At 42.1% G+C, this 14,503-nt stretch overlaps 1 protein-coding gene and 1 pseudogene across 1 annotated transcript; both read left to right on the top strand.

Moving 5' to 3' along the window:
- Positions 1–1,998: 1,998 nt before the first annotated feature.
- On the top strand, positions 1,999–4,549 carry LOC130839071 (putative olfactory receptor 10J6). The gene is made up of 2 exons (XM_057712946.1): positions 1,999–2,950; positions 4,500–4,549. The coding sequence occupies exons 1-2, from the start codon at positions 1,999–2,001 to the stop codon at positions 4,547–4,549; spliced, it is 1,002 nt and encodes a 333-aa protein (XP_057568929.1).
- Positions 4,550–4,666: 117 nt separating this feature from the next.
- Positions 4,667–6,719, top strand: LOC130839136 (biorientation of chromosomes in cell division protein 1-like; annotated as a pseudogene).
- Positions 6,720–14,503: the final 7,784 nt, after the last annotated feature.

The following is a 14,503-nucleotide window of genomic DNA, read 5'->3' on the forward strand; positions in this document are numbered from 1 at the left end:
TTTTCACAGAACTAGAGCAAGAAATCTTACGATTTGTATGGAAACACAAAAGACCCCGAATAGCCAAAGCAATCTTGAGAAGGAAAAATGGAGTTGGTGGAATCAGGCTTCCTGACTTCAAACTATACTACAAGGCCATAGTGATCAAGACAGTATGGTACTGGCACAAAAATAGAAAGGACGATCAATGCAATAGAATAGAGAACTCAGAAGTAAGCCCAAACACATATGGGCACCTTATCTTTGACAAAGGAGGCACGAATATACAATGGAAAAAAGACAGCCTCTTCAATAAGTGGTGCTGGGAAAATTGGACAGCAACATGTAAAAGAATGAAATTAGAACACTTCCTAACACCATACACAAAAATAAACTCCAAATGGATTAAAGACCTACATGTAAGGCCAGACACTATAAAACTCCTAGAGGAAAACATAGGCAGAACACTCTTTGACATACATCAAAGCAACATCCTTTTGGACCCACCTCCTAGAATCAGGGAAATAAAATCAAGAATAAATGAATGGGACCTCATGAAACTTAAAAGCTTTTGCACAGCAAAAGAAACCATAAACAAGAGTAAAAGGCAACCCTCAGAATAGGAAAAGATAATTGCCTATGAAACAACGGACAAAGGATTAACCTCCAAAATATACAAGCAGCTCATGAAGCTTCATACCAAAAAAGCAAATAACCCAATCCACAAATGGGCGGAAGACCTAAATAGACATTTCTCCAAAGAAGACATACAGATGGCCAACAAACACATGAAAAGATGCTCAACATCACTCATCATCAGAGAAATGCAAGTCAAAGCCACAATGAGGTATCACCTCACACCCATCAGAATGGCCATCATCACAAAGTCTGGAAACAACAAATGTTGGAGAGGGTGTGGAGAAAAGGGAACTCTCCTGCACTGTTGGTGGGACTGTAAGTTGGTACAGCCACTATGGAAAACAATTTGGAGGTTCCTTAAAAAACTACAAATAGAACTACCATATGATCCAGTCATCCCACTCCTGGGCATATACCCAAAGAAAACCATAATCCCAAAAGAAACTTGTACCATCATGTTTATTGCAGCACTCTTTACAATAGCCAGGACATGGAAGCAACCTAAATGCCCATCCACAAATGAATGGATACAGAAGATGTGGCATATATATACAATGGAATATTACTCAGCTATAAAAAGGGATGAGATGGAGCTATATGTAATGAGGTGGATAGAACTACAATCTGTCATACATAGTGAAGTAAGTCAGAAAGAGAAGGACAAATATTGTATGCTAACTCACATATACGGAATCTAAAAGTGGTACTGATGAACTCAGTGACAAGAACAAGGAAGCAGATACAGAGAATGGACTGGAGAACTCGAGGTATGGGAGGGGGCGGGGGGTGAAGGGGAAACTGAGAAGAAGCGAGAGAGTAGCACAGACATATATATACTACCAACTGTAAAATAGTGAGTGGGAAGTTGTTGTATAACAAAGGGAGTCCAACTCGAGGATGGAAGATGCCTTAGAGGACTGGGGCAGGGAGGGTGGGGGGGACTCGAGGGGGGGGGGGCGTCAAGGAAGGGAGGGAATATGGGGATATGTGTATAAAAACAGTTGATTGAACCTGGTGTACCCCCCAAAAAATTAATAATAATAAAAAATATATATACTCTCAGAAAAAAAAAAAAAAACCTTCCATCCATGCTCTACAAAGACAACAACATATTCAGGATAAGAACTTGAAAGGATGTGTGCAGTAGTCTCACATATTGGTTATTCCTTACAAGCTTAAGAAAAGATTAAGAAGACAGCAAAAACTGAAAAAAGGAAGGGGGCTAAAGTAGCCATAGAGCTACGCAGCACCATCCTGATTATACAGCGAGGAAGTACTCACATGTGTGTGTGTCCCCTATCCCTGTCTTAGAGTCCATGACACGATGCGAATTTCTCCATGTTGACTCCCTGCATTGCTTTCAGACAGTGAAACTGAAGAATGCAGAGTAAAAACCTCACAGAAGTGACAGAGTTCATTTTCCTAAGATTCTCCAGATTCCACGAACACCAGGTCACCCTCTTTGTGGTTTTCCTCATCCTGTATACATTAACCCTGGCTGGCAATGCCATCATCGTGACCATCATCCACACTGATCCTCAATTCCACATGCCCATGTACTTCTTCCTGAGCATGCTGGCCAGTTCAGAGACCATGTACACACTGGTCACCATCCCACGGATGCTCTCTGGCCTCATAGCCCAGAGCCAGCCAATCTCCCTAGCAGGCTGTGCCACTCAAATGTTCTTCTTTCTTACCTTAGCCATCAACAACTGCTTCTTGCTCACAGCGATGGGGTACAACCACTCTGTGGCCATCTGCAACCCCCTGAGATACACACTCATCATGAGCAAGAGGGTGTGTGTCCAGCTGACATGTGGAGTCCTCGGCATTGGCCTGGCCATGGCAGCTGTCCAGGTAACATCCATATTTACCTTACCCTTTTGTCACAGAGTGGTTGGTCATTTCTTCTGTGACATCCTCCCCGTCATGAAACTCTCCTGTGTTGATACCACTATCAATGAGATCATCAATTTTGTTGTCAGTTTAGCTGTGATCCCGGTTACCATGGGCCTGGTCTTCATATCCTATGTCCTTATCATCTCCACCATCCTCAAGATCGCCTCAGTCGAGGGCCGGAAGAAGGCCTTTGTCACATATGCCTCCCACCTCACCATGGTCATTGTCCGCTATGGCTGTCCCTCCATTGCCTACCTCAAGCCCAAGTCTGAAAATTCTGTAGAACAAGACCTCCTTCTCTCAGTGACCTACACCATCATCACTCCCCTGCTGAACCCTGCTGTTTACAGTCTGAGGAACAAGGAGGTCAAGGATGCCCTACACAGAGCTGTGGGCAGAAATATTTATCCATTGACCCTGTTTATAAAGAGCAGTATGTGTTCTCATTGCATCCAACTTCACAAGTCTGTCCTGTGCAGTCTATCCTGCCGTGAGATGTGCACATTTTACTTCAGTACCCTTATTACAAAATTCATCAACTTTGTCTCCATATATTTCAAACTTTTGTCCAGGCATTTTCAACTGGATATTTAAGAGGTTAGGGAAGATGGGCATGATCTTTTTAAAAAGCATGTCCAAACTTCCAGGGTGGGGCATATTAAATGTGGTTCTTGTATGGTTGAAAAAACTTTTTAAGTCTCTATTACTTTCATAATACAACCTACAGAAAATAAAACTGGATAAAATCTTCCCAGCAAGTAAATAGTCAATAGTAAGGAAGAAAATTATATCAGAACCTTTGAGAAAGGTGAGATGCATGTCTTTTTTTTAATTAAGAAAGTTGGAAACCACTGGTTTAGTCCTTGAAATTTCAGGCTTTATTATTTCATTTATCCTAGAGGATTTACTCCCATCCAATATGGTCTTCAGAGTGCTGACCAAGGCTCTAAATTGTGAACGACTCTCGTCTCTCTAATCTGACTGTGCTAATCCAGTTCTCTCTAGCTGCTGGTTCTCTCCATGGAATCAGCTTCTCTCTAGTCATTGTGAAGAATAATGAGTTGTTCAAAAAGAGCTGTACCCTGTTTGGAGTGAAAACCATAAAGGCTTTCTTCATTGGCGCACACCATGGCACTTCCTGGATAATACCAAAAAGAAAAAATAGAGCAAAACCAATAGCACCAGCAGTCAGAAGTAGTTCACAGATTTGTTCAATCACTCAATTCACAAAAAAAGGCTAAAAAGAAAATAATCTCTACTTCTACTAGGCCTCCTTTAAGGAAACCATCCTTTTCCCCAGGGCTTCCCTGGGAGTTTTTCTGGTTTCATGATACTGGTACATACTTGCTATACTGTTGCCTTGGGAGTTGCTAGGAAGAGTTAAAGATGCTTTTGTCCTTTTGCATCTTTCTACTAAAGTATTTTTGTGTTAAAATGCTTCTCTGCTCATCCCTTAATGTTCTTTGCCTTCTTACTGAAGGGAGTGATTTCCGTTTCCCTCTACTGAGAAGGGATAGGTAACATCCAAGGAGCTCATCTAGACTAAGATCTAGCTTTACAGACTTCTGAGATACCAGATGTGAAGACCATACTTCTTTCAAGATCTGGTCATCTCTTTCCAGTTTCTGTTCCATGTTTTTGAAATTTCTGCAACAAAAGAAGCAAGGCTTGCTACAGAACATTTTGAGCGGTCAAGAGCTGGGTCTGAGAGTCCTGGACTTGCCATAGGTCTGCCCTGACGGTGCTCTCAGGGTCAGCCCACCCGGGAGCCATCCCCACACACCTAAGGACGGCACCCCCTGAGCAGTGGGGGCATGCCTTCCTCCAGTATGAGAATGTCTCTCCCTGACAGTATGAAAGGACCCCCTCTCACTACCACCAAGACTACCTATAGGGCCAATTATTACTTGTTACCCATCCTCCTCAATTCCTTCTGGACTAGCAATTGCTCTCACATCCTTAGTCTGTCCTTTTGTGTGCAGAAGACAGGCTGTGGGACAGGGAGGGTCGTCCTGAGCAGGAAAGTGGGTAACGATGGGAAGCTGGGTGGTGGTCAAACCTTGTCCAGCTGCACAGGCTGCTCTCCCCGCCCATTACTCCCTTTCAACTTCTCCACAAAGCCATCCTTTCAGCAGTCCAGGGATCAAAGATGACGGTTTCTCCAGTGTCCTTCCTCAACCTAAATACGAGGATATTTAGGTACAGCAACAGACACACCACAGGCCACGTGAGCAATCAGAAGCTGCCCATCACAGTTGGATCCAAGAAGACCTGCCAGAAAAGATGAGTTGCAAACCTTGAAGGAAAAACGTCTCCATCTCCAGATCTGTTGTCTACAATGACTCAACTACATGTGCAATTTTTTTTTAATATATGTGCTTCTTTTTTTAGATAATAAGTTTCTGCATTATATGGTTGGAAGGGTAGAGGCCCTGGAATTACAAGTCCTGAGTTCAGGTCCTGGCTCTGTCCCCATTAGCATCTTTTATAACGTTTTTAATGCTGTCTCACAAGCCATCAAAAACAGTTTCAATTCCCTTACCTATGTATCCTGTGCTGACTGTTATCCAGTGATAAACGCTGCCTTACGTGCTCTAGAGCAGCACTGTTTACCTCACTCCCACCTAGGCCATTCATGGCTCTTTCTTATTTGCCCCAAAAGCTCTTTGGGCAAAATTATATTAGGATAGCACTTTTCCTACTGGGCTTTCGTTGCTTAATTGTGAGTCTGTTTCTATCACTGAATCACAAGCATGTTGGGATCAGGAACTGTTTCTCTCACTGTTAAGCTCTGTGCCTGGTACAGTGCTGGGTAGAATGAGTGCTTAATAAATCCTCGTGCAACAGTCTAGTACTTACTATGTACCACGCACTATGCTGGGACTTCCTGGCATGTTTTGATCAGCTAGACACATCTGCCCTGCCTTTCTGTGTCCTCTGCAGTTGGAGCTCAGCGAAAAACAAAGAGTAGTAAACAGATTCCTAGTGGCAGGGTCACTTGGGTCTTTACTTCCTCCTTCTCTGGATTTTCTATAAGCCAACTGCTCAGTTGCTTCAAGACCCTTCTCACTGTCCATATTAATTCAGTCATTGCACTATCAAACCCTTAGCAACACGGAACTAAAACAGTTGCGTTTTTTCATTAAAGAAAATGGAGTTACCATAAAAAAATCATTCCTACCCATACTAGGGTATAACCCTCCAAACGTTTTTGAAAAAAAGTCTTTAAACAAAGAACGATGAGCTATATGAAATTAAGAATCAAATGCTTATTATAAGGCCCTGAGAAAAATAAGTCAGAGAAAGAAAGGCAAATACTATATGATCCCACTCATATGTGGCATCTTAGGGAAAAAGAAAAAAACCTCATAGAAACAGAGAACAGGCTGATGGTTGCCAGAGGCAGGCGGCTGGAGGAATTGGGGGAAGGTGGTCAAAAGGTACAATTTCCACTTATACCATAAATTAAGTTCTGAGGATGTGACAAGCGACACGATGACTCTAGGTAACAATCCTGTATTATATATTTGAAAGTTGCTGAGAGAGTAGGTCTTAAAAATTCTCGCCCCTTCCTCCTCCTTCTCCGGCCCCTCCGCCACCTCTACACGACCCAGGCCCTCTGTGCCTGAAAGGAAGCTGTGTTCGGCCTCCTTCGCTGGCCCGGGGCACAGCCATGGCGGACGGCGGGTGTGGCGTGGGCCCGGCCTCGGCTGCGGGCGGAGGACGGGTGCGACGGGGGCTGGCAGGAACGGTGGCCCCATCAACCCGGCCTCGCTGCCTCCCGGCGACCCGCAGCTCATCGCGTTCATCGTGGAGCAGCTCAAGAGCCAGGGCCTGTTTGACAGCTTCCGCCGGGACTGCCTGGCCGACATGGACACCAAGCCAGCTTACCAAAACCTGAGGCAGAAGTGGATAATTTTGTGTCAACACATCTGGACAAGCAGGAATGGAATCCTACAATGAACAAAAACCGGTTGCGAAATGGTCTGAGGCAGAGTGTGGTTCAGTCAGGGACACTGGAAGCTGGTGTGGACAGAATTATTTCCCAGGTGGTGGACCCCAAACTAAACCACATCTTCAGGCCACAGACAGAACGAGCAATTCATGAGTTCCTGGCGGCCCAGAAAAAAGAGGCTGAGCCAGTGCCCCCTCCAGAGCCAGAAAGCCGGGACCCTGCAGCTCCATCCCAGGATGCCTCCTAAGAACATGCCTGACACGTTCTGGAAGCTCCACTGAATTAATAGTGAAGAACAGGATTCAGTTACAGAAGAGGACAACTTCAGAATGAAGACAAGCCAAGGTCATCACTGACGTCAAGATTCAACGTTGACTGTGGGGCGGTGTCCAGATGAAATAGGGAGCAAGTGGGCCAGTAGGAAAGTTGACAATGGGGGCCCCCACATCATGCTGCCCTCTGGCCAGCCTATCCAAGGGGATGACACCCAGTAGACACTACAGAGATATTAAGAAACACTACATCAACTCGGGGTTGTCCTGAAACGAACCTTTGTACTTGAACTTAGAGGCTGTGTATGAATTTCAGGGTTTGCGCTTGGGGATAAGCAAAAGCTACAGTGAAGGAACATAACCAAGCCCAAAGATGCCATTTCAAAGAATGACAGTACAGGTTAGCCAGGAGGAGGTGTTTGATGCTGTTTCTCAGAGCTGCAAATTAGAGTGTGCCAGCCGTCAGCATCAAATAGCTATAAGGTTGCTGTGATCCTCTTGTCCATGACTCTCGTAGCTTCCGTTTCCTTTCCTGTGTAAGAGGTGTCAACATGGGACCCCTAGAATGCATGAGGAAATGTAGACATAGCTGTAAGGAAAAACGTTGGCAGGCTCTCTGTCCAGGGCTGCTTCCTAGCCTGCAAGGGCTCATGAGTGTTGGGTGTGTTTATTTTATTCTCATGCTTGTGTTTTTTAGAAGGTGAATAACTAGTAAGTGGCTTAAGTTTTTTTTGTTTGTTTTTTTTTTTATTTTTTATTTTTTGGGGGGTACACCAGCTTCAATCATCTGTTTTTATACACATATCCCCATATCCCCTCCCTTCCTTGACGCCCCCACCTCAAGTCCCCCCCACCCTCCCTGCCCCAGTCCTCTAAGGCATCTTCCATCCTCGAGTTGGACTCCCTTTGTTATACAACAACTTCCCACTCACTATTTTACAGTTGGTAGTATATATATGTCTGTGCTACTCTCTCGCTTCGTCTCAGTTTCCCCTTCACCCCCCGCCCCCTCCCATACCTCGAGTTCTCCAGTCCATTCTCTGTATCTGCTTCCTTGTTCTTGTCACTGAGTTCATCAGTACCACTTTTAGATTCCGTATATGTGAGTTAGCATACAATATTTGTCCTTCTCTTTCTGACTTACTTCACTATGTATGACAGATTGTAGTTCTATCCACCTCATTACATATAGCTCCATCTCATCCCTTTTTATAGCTGAGTAATATTCCATTGTATATATATGCCACATCTTCTGTATCCATTCATTTGTGGATGGGCATTTAGGTTGCTTCCATGTCCTGGCTATTGTAAAGAGTGCTGCAATAAACATGATGGTACAAGTTTCTTTTGGGATTATGGTTTTCTTTGGGTATATGCCCAGGAGTGGGATGACTGGATCATATGGTAGTTCTATTTGTAGTTTTTTAAGGAACCTCCAAATTGTTTTCCATAGTGGCTGTACCAACTTACAGTCCCACCAACAGTGCAGGAGAGTTCCCTTTTCTCCACACCCTCTCCAACATTTGTTGTTTCCAGACTTTGTGATGATGGCCATTCTGATGGGTGTGAGGTGATACCTCATTGTGGCTTTGACTTGCATTTCTCTGATGATGAGTGATGTTGAGCATCTTTTCATGTGTTTGTTGGCCATCTGTATGTCTTCTTTGGAGAAATGTCTATTTAGGTCTTCTGCCCATTTGTGGACTGGGTTATTTGCTTTTTTGGTATTAAGCTTCATGAGCTGCTTGTATATTTTGGAGGTTAATCCTTTGTCCGTTGTTTCATAGGCAATTATTTTTTCCTATTCTGAGGGTTGCCTTTTACTCTTGTTTATGGTTTCTTTTGCTGTGCAAAAGCTTTTAAGTTTCATGAGGTCCCATTCGTTTATTCTTGATTTTATTTCCCTGATTCTAGGAGGTGGGCCAAAAAGGATCTTGCTTTGATGTATGTCACAGAGTGTTCTGCCTATGTTTTCCTCTAGGAGTTTTATAGTGTCTGGCCTTACATGTAGGTCTTTAATCCATTTGGAGTTTATTTTTGTGTATGGTGTTAGGAAGTGTTCTAATTTCATTCTTTTACATGTTGCGGTCCAATTTTCCCAGCACCACTTATTGAAGAGGCTGTCTTTTTTCCATTGTATATTCGTGCCTCCTTTGTCAAAGATAAGGTGCCCATATGAGTTTGGGCTTACTTCTGAGTTCTCTATTCTATTCCATTGATCTTCCTTTCTATTTTTATGCCAGTACCATACTGTCTTGATCACTATGGCCTTGTAGTATAGTTTGAAGTCAGGAAGCCTGATTCCACCAACTCCATTTTTCCTTCTCAAGATTGCTTTGGCTATTCGGGGTCTTTTGCGTTTCCATACAAATCGTAAGATTTCTTGCTCTAGTTCTGTGAAAAATACCATTGGTAATTTGATCGGGATTGCATTGAATCTGTAAATAGCTTTGGGTAGTACAGTCATTTTCACGATGTTGATTCTTCCAATCCAGGAACATGGTATATCCTTCCATCTGTTTGTGTCGTCTTTGATTTCTTTCATCAATGTCTTAAAGTTTTCTGCATACAGATCTTTTGCCTCCTTAGGCAGGTTTATTCCTAGGTATTTGATTCTTTTTGTTGCAATGGTGAATGGGAGAGTTTCCTTAATTTCTCTTTCTGCTCTTCCGTTGTTAGTGTATAGGAATGCAAGAGATTTCTGGGCATTAATTTTGTATCCTGCTACTTTACTAAACTCATCAATTAGTGCTAGCAGTTTTCTGGTAGAGTCTTTAGGGTTTTCTATATATAATATCATGTCATCTGCAAAGAGTGACAATTTTACTTCTTCTTTTCCAATGTGGATTCCTTTGATTTCTTTTTCTTCTCTGATGGCTGTGGCTAAAACTTCCAAAACTATGTTGAATAATAGTGGTGAGAGTGGACACCCTTGTCTTGTTCCTGTTCTTAGAGGGAATTCTTTCAGTTTTTCCCCATTGAGAACAATGTTGGCTTTTGGTTTTTCATATATGGCTTTTATTATGTTGAGGTAATTTCCTTCTATGCCCATTTTCTGGAGAGCTTTTATCATAAATGGATGTTGAACTTTGTCAAAAGCTTTTTCTGCATCTATTGAGATGATCATATGGTTTTTATCCTTCAATTTGTTGATGTGATGTATCACGTTGATTGATTTGCGTATATTGAAGAATCCTTGCATCCCAGGGATAAACCCCACTTGATCATGGTGTATGATTTTTTTAATGTGCTGTTGCAGTCTGTTAGCTAGTATTTTGTTGAGGATTTTTGCATCTATATTCATCAGTGATATTGGTCTGTCGTTTTCTTTTTTTGTGACATCTTTCCCTGGTTTTGGTATCAGGGTGATGGTGGCCCCATAGAATGAGTTTGGGAGTGCTCCGCCTTCTGCAATATTTTGGAAGAGTTTGAGAAGGATAGGTGTTAACTCTTCTCGAAATGTTTGATAGAATTCGCCCGTGAACCCATCTGGTCCTGGGCTTTTGTGTGTTGGGAGATTTTTAATCACTGCCTCAATTTCCGTACTTGTGATTGGTCTGTTCATGGTTTCTATTTCTTCCTGGTTCAGTCTTGGAAGATTGTATTTTTCTAAGAATGTATCCATTTCTTCCAGGTTATCCAATTTCTTGGCATATAGTTGCTTGTAGTAGTCTCTCATGATGTTTTGTATTTCTGAGGTGTCTGTTGTTACCTCTCTTTTTTCATTTCTAATTCTGTTGATTTGCATCTTCTCCCTTTTTTTCTTGATGAGTCTGGCTAATGGTTTATCAATTTTGTTAATCTTCTCAAAGAACCAGCTTTTAGTTTTATTTATTTTTCTTATGGTTTCTTTCCTCTCTTTTTCATTTATTTCTGCTCTGATCTTTATGATTTCTTTCCTTCTGCTCACTTTGGGGTTTCTTTGTTCTTCTTTCTCTAGTTGTTTGAGGTGTAAGGTTAGGTTGTTTATTCGATCATTTTCTTGTTTCTTAAGGTAGGACTGTATTGCTATAAACTTCCCTCTTGGAACTGCTTTTGCTGCATCCCATAGGTTTTGGGTTGTTGTGTTTTCATTGTCATTTGTTTCTAGATATTTTTTGATTTCCTCTTTGATTTCTGTAGTGATTCCTTGGTTGTTTAAGAGTGAATTGTTTAGCCTCCATGTGTTTGTCTTTTTTGCAGTTTTTTTCCTGTAATTGATATCTAGTCTCATGGCGTTGTGGTCTGAGAAGATGCTTGATATGATTTCAATTTTCTTGAATTTGCTGAGGTTTGATTTGTGACCCAAGATGTGATCTATCCTGGAAAATGTTCCATGTGCACTTGAGAAGAAAGTGTAGTCTGTCGTTTTTGGATGGAATGTCCTATAAATATCAATGAAGTCGAGATGGTCTAATGTGTCATTTAAAGCTTGCGTGTCTTTATTTATTTTCTGTTTGGATGATCTGTCCATTGATGTAAGTGGGGTGTTCAAGTATCCCACTATTATTGTGTTACTGTCGATGTCCCCTTTTATAGCTGTTAGCATTTGCCTTATGTATTGAGGTGCTCCTATATTGGGGGCATAGATATTTACCATTGTGATATGTTCTTCTTGAATGGATCCCTTGATCATTATGTAGTGTCCTTCCTTGTCTCTTTTAATAGTCTTTACTTTCAAGTCTAATTTGTCTGATATGAGTATTGCTACTCCAGCTTTCTTTTGACTTCCATTTGCATGGAATATCTTTTTCCATCCCTTTACTTTCAGTCTATATGTATCCCTTGGTCTGAAGTGGGTTTCTTGTAGGCAGCATATAGAAGGGTCTTGTTTTTGTATCCATTCAGCCAGTCTGTGTCTTTTGGTTGGAGCATTTAATCCATTTACATTTAAGGTGATTATTGACATGTGTGTTCCAATGACCATTTTCTGAATTGTTTTGGGTTTGTATTTGTAGGTGTTTTCCTTTTCTTGTGTTTCCTCCTTAGAGAAGTTCCTTTAGCACTTGTTGTAAGGCTGGTTTGGTGGTGCTGAATTCTCTTAACTTTTGCTTGTCTGGAAAGCTTTTGATTTCTCCCTCAAATCTGAATGAGATTCTTGCTGGGTAGAGTATTCTTGGCTGTAGGTTTCTCTCTTTCAGGACTTTCAGTATATCCTGCCATTCCCTTCTGGCCTGCAGAGTTTCTGTAGAAAGGTCAGCTGTTATCCTGATGGGTTTCCCCTTATATGTTGTTTGTTGCTTTTCTCTTGCTGCTTTTAATATTTTTTTCTTTGTGTTTAATTGTCGTTAGTTTGATTAATATGTGTCTTGGTGTATTTCTCCTTGGGTTTATTCTGTATGGGACTCTCTGTGCTTCTTGGACTTGGTGAATTATTTCCTTTCCCATGTTGGGGAAGTTTTCCATTAGAACCTCTTCAAATATTTTCTCAGACCCTTTCTTGTTTTCTTCTTCTTCTGGGATGCCTATAATTCGAATGTTGGTACGTTTAAGGTTATCACTGAGGTCTCTGAGACTGTCTTCTAATCTTTTTATTCTTTTTTCTTTTTCCTGCTCTGTGGCAGTTATTTCCCCCATTCTATCTTCCAACTCACTTATTCGTTCTTCTGCCTCAGTCATTCTGCTGGTTATAGCATCTAGAGTATTTTTAATTTCAGTTATTTTGTTATCCATTGCTGTTTGTTTTTCTGAGTTCTTATGAACTGTTTCTTGTACTTTCTCTATTTTGTTATCGAGATTTTGTATCATTTTTACTATCATTACTCTAAATTCTTTTTCAGGCATTTTTCCTATTTCCTCTTCATTTATTTGGTCTTGTGGGTTTTTTTCCTGCTCCTTTGCCTGCATGGTGTTTCTTTGTTTCCTCATGGTTGTCCAAACTTTTGGGGTTGCTTGTCCTGGCAATAGAGGTGTTTATAGAAGACTGTCCAAGCCTCAGACTAATGTCCAAGTATTGGATTAAACGAATATTAAGTCTAGGAATCACATACATGTATCAGACACACAATTACTGAATCCGTTAGGACATAAGGCTCTAGAAAGACCTGACAGAACCCCAGTGTGCTATCAGATATTCAAAGAGAAACCCAGCAGAAACTGACAACTGAAACAGAACAAATCAGAGACAAAAGCAAAAGCAAACAAACAACAAATAACACCCTACACATACAAACATCAATCCAGGGAGATTTTGTAAGTTAGGATCAAATATAGAAAAGAGCTGGAGTACCACCAGAGAGAATGGAGATTCTCAGAATGTAATTAGACAACTGTACTAAGAACTAAGATAAAGACAAAAGCCTAATATTAAATACCAATGCATTGCATCATCTGGAGAATAGAGCAAGGAGTCTGAGCAGACCAATAGTGTTACTTATAAGTATGTTAAGATAAAATAAACTTAAAAAGGCTGGAAGAAAGGGGAACAGAAGTACATAATGTGGTTGGAAATATGCAAATAAAAAGAAAGGAATAGAAATGTATAAAAGATAGGGATAAAAGGAAAGTATGAGAGATATTTTGTCTGTACTACCAAAAACTTAGCTAGATATAGAAATATATAAAAAGGCAAAAAAAAAAAAAGAATAAAAAATATCATTAAAAAATTATGTTATAAAACTTGTAGATCCCTTAGGGCTAAGATCGTATTTAATAAATCAAAAAAAAAAAAAAGAGAGAGAGAGAAAGAAAAAAAAAATCCAGAACTGATCCCAGAATGGACCAGTTCAATAGGTATTGATACTACTATTTCTGTTTCCTTAGCGTTTCAGCTGTAAGTGTCCTTCTCCTTGCCTTGGGTTTTTTTTTTTGCGTTATTCTGTGACCAGCAGAGGTTCCTTTATTGTTCGTCTGTAAGCATCGGTGTGTGGAGAGGGAGAGGGTACAATAGTGGCTCCTTCTCCTGGGAGTGAGTGAGCAGTGGCGCACTGTTGTTTCAGTCAGGCTTGGAGGTGCCTGTTGCAGAGGGCGCTGGTGGCTCAGGCGTAAACAGAAAGTCTTAGAGTTGGGCCTCTCTTGGGGTTTTTTTCTTTTTGATGCTGTTGTTTTTTTTTTTTTTTTTTTTTCTCTCGGCAGCCTCCCTGCTGCTGGCGTTGCAAGGGGTTTTACTCTAGCCCCACCCGAGTGCCTGAGGGTGCTTGTTATCCCTGAGCGCCTTAGGTGGCCCGCAGGGCGTCTCTCCACTGCCTGTTGCAGAGGCACGGAAAGAGAGGGAGAGGCTACGTGCGCGGCTCCTCCCCCCCGCCCGGGAGCCTGCAGCCTCCAGCCGCCATCATGGCAGGGCAGCTCTCAGGGACGGGCACTCCTCTCCGCGGACCTCCTCCCTCCTGTCCTCTCAGTCCGTCACCCTACCAGCAACAATGTTTCTCGCACTGAACCAGCTCTTCGGTTCCCACGCTCCCGCTCCTGGACCCTCCGTTCAGCCGCGGATAGGTGTCTCAGTCCGGGAACGTTGAGCTGCGCTGCGGACCCTCCGTTTGTTTCTCACTCCCTCCCGTCTGCCACAGCTCCGCCGCTTCACCCTCTTTGAGCCCTCGTAGATGCCTCCCTACCAGCTATGTCAGGATCCCCGCAGCCCTTTCTGGTGTCCGAGGCCATCTGCTGGTGTTCAGCTGGTTCTCTGTGGGAATTACTGCATCCTTCCGTGCATTCCCAATGCATCTGTGGAGAGGGATGCACTCCACGTCTCTCTACTTCACCGCCATCTTTTCTCCCCCTGGCTTAAGTTTTGTAATTAAATGGTTTGATACTCTGAAAAAAAAATTCTCATCACAAGGAAAAG

The sequence above is a fragment of the Hippopotamus amphibius genome, chromosome 1 (assembly GCF_030028045.1).
Source record: "Hippopotamus amphibius kiboko isolate mHipAmp2 chromosome 1, mHipAmp2.hap2, whole genome shotgun sequence".
In the NCBI taxonomy this organism is placed as follows: domain Eukaryota; kingdom Metazoa; phylum Chordata; class Mammalia; order Artiodactyla; family Hippopotamidae; genus Hippopotamus; species Hippopotamus amphibius.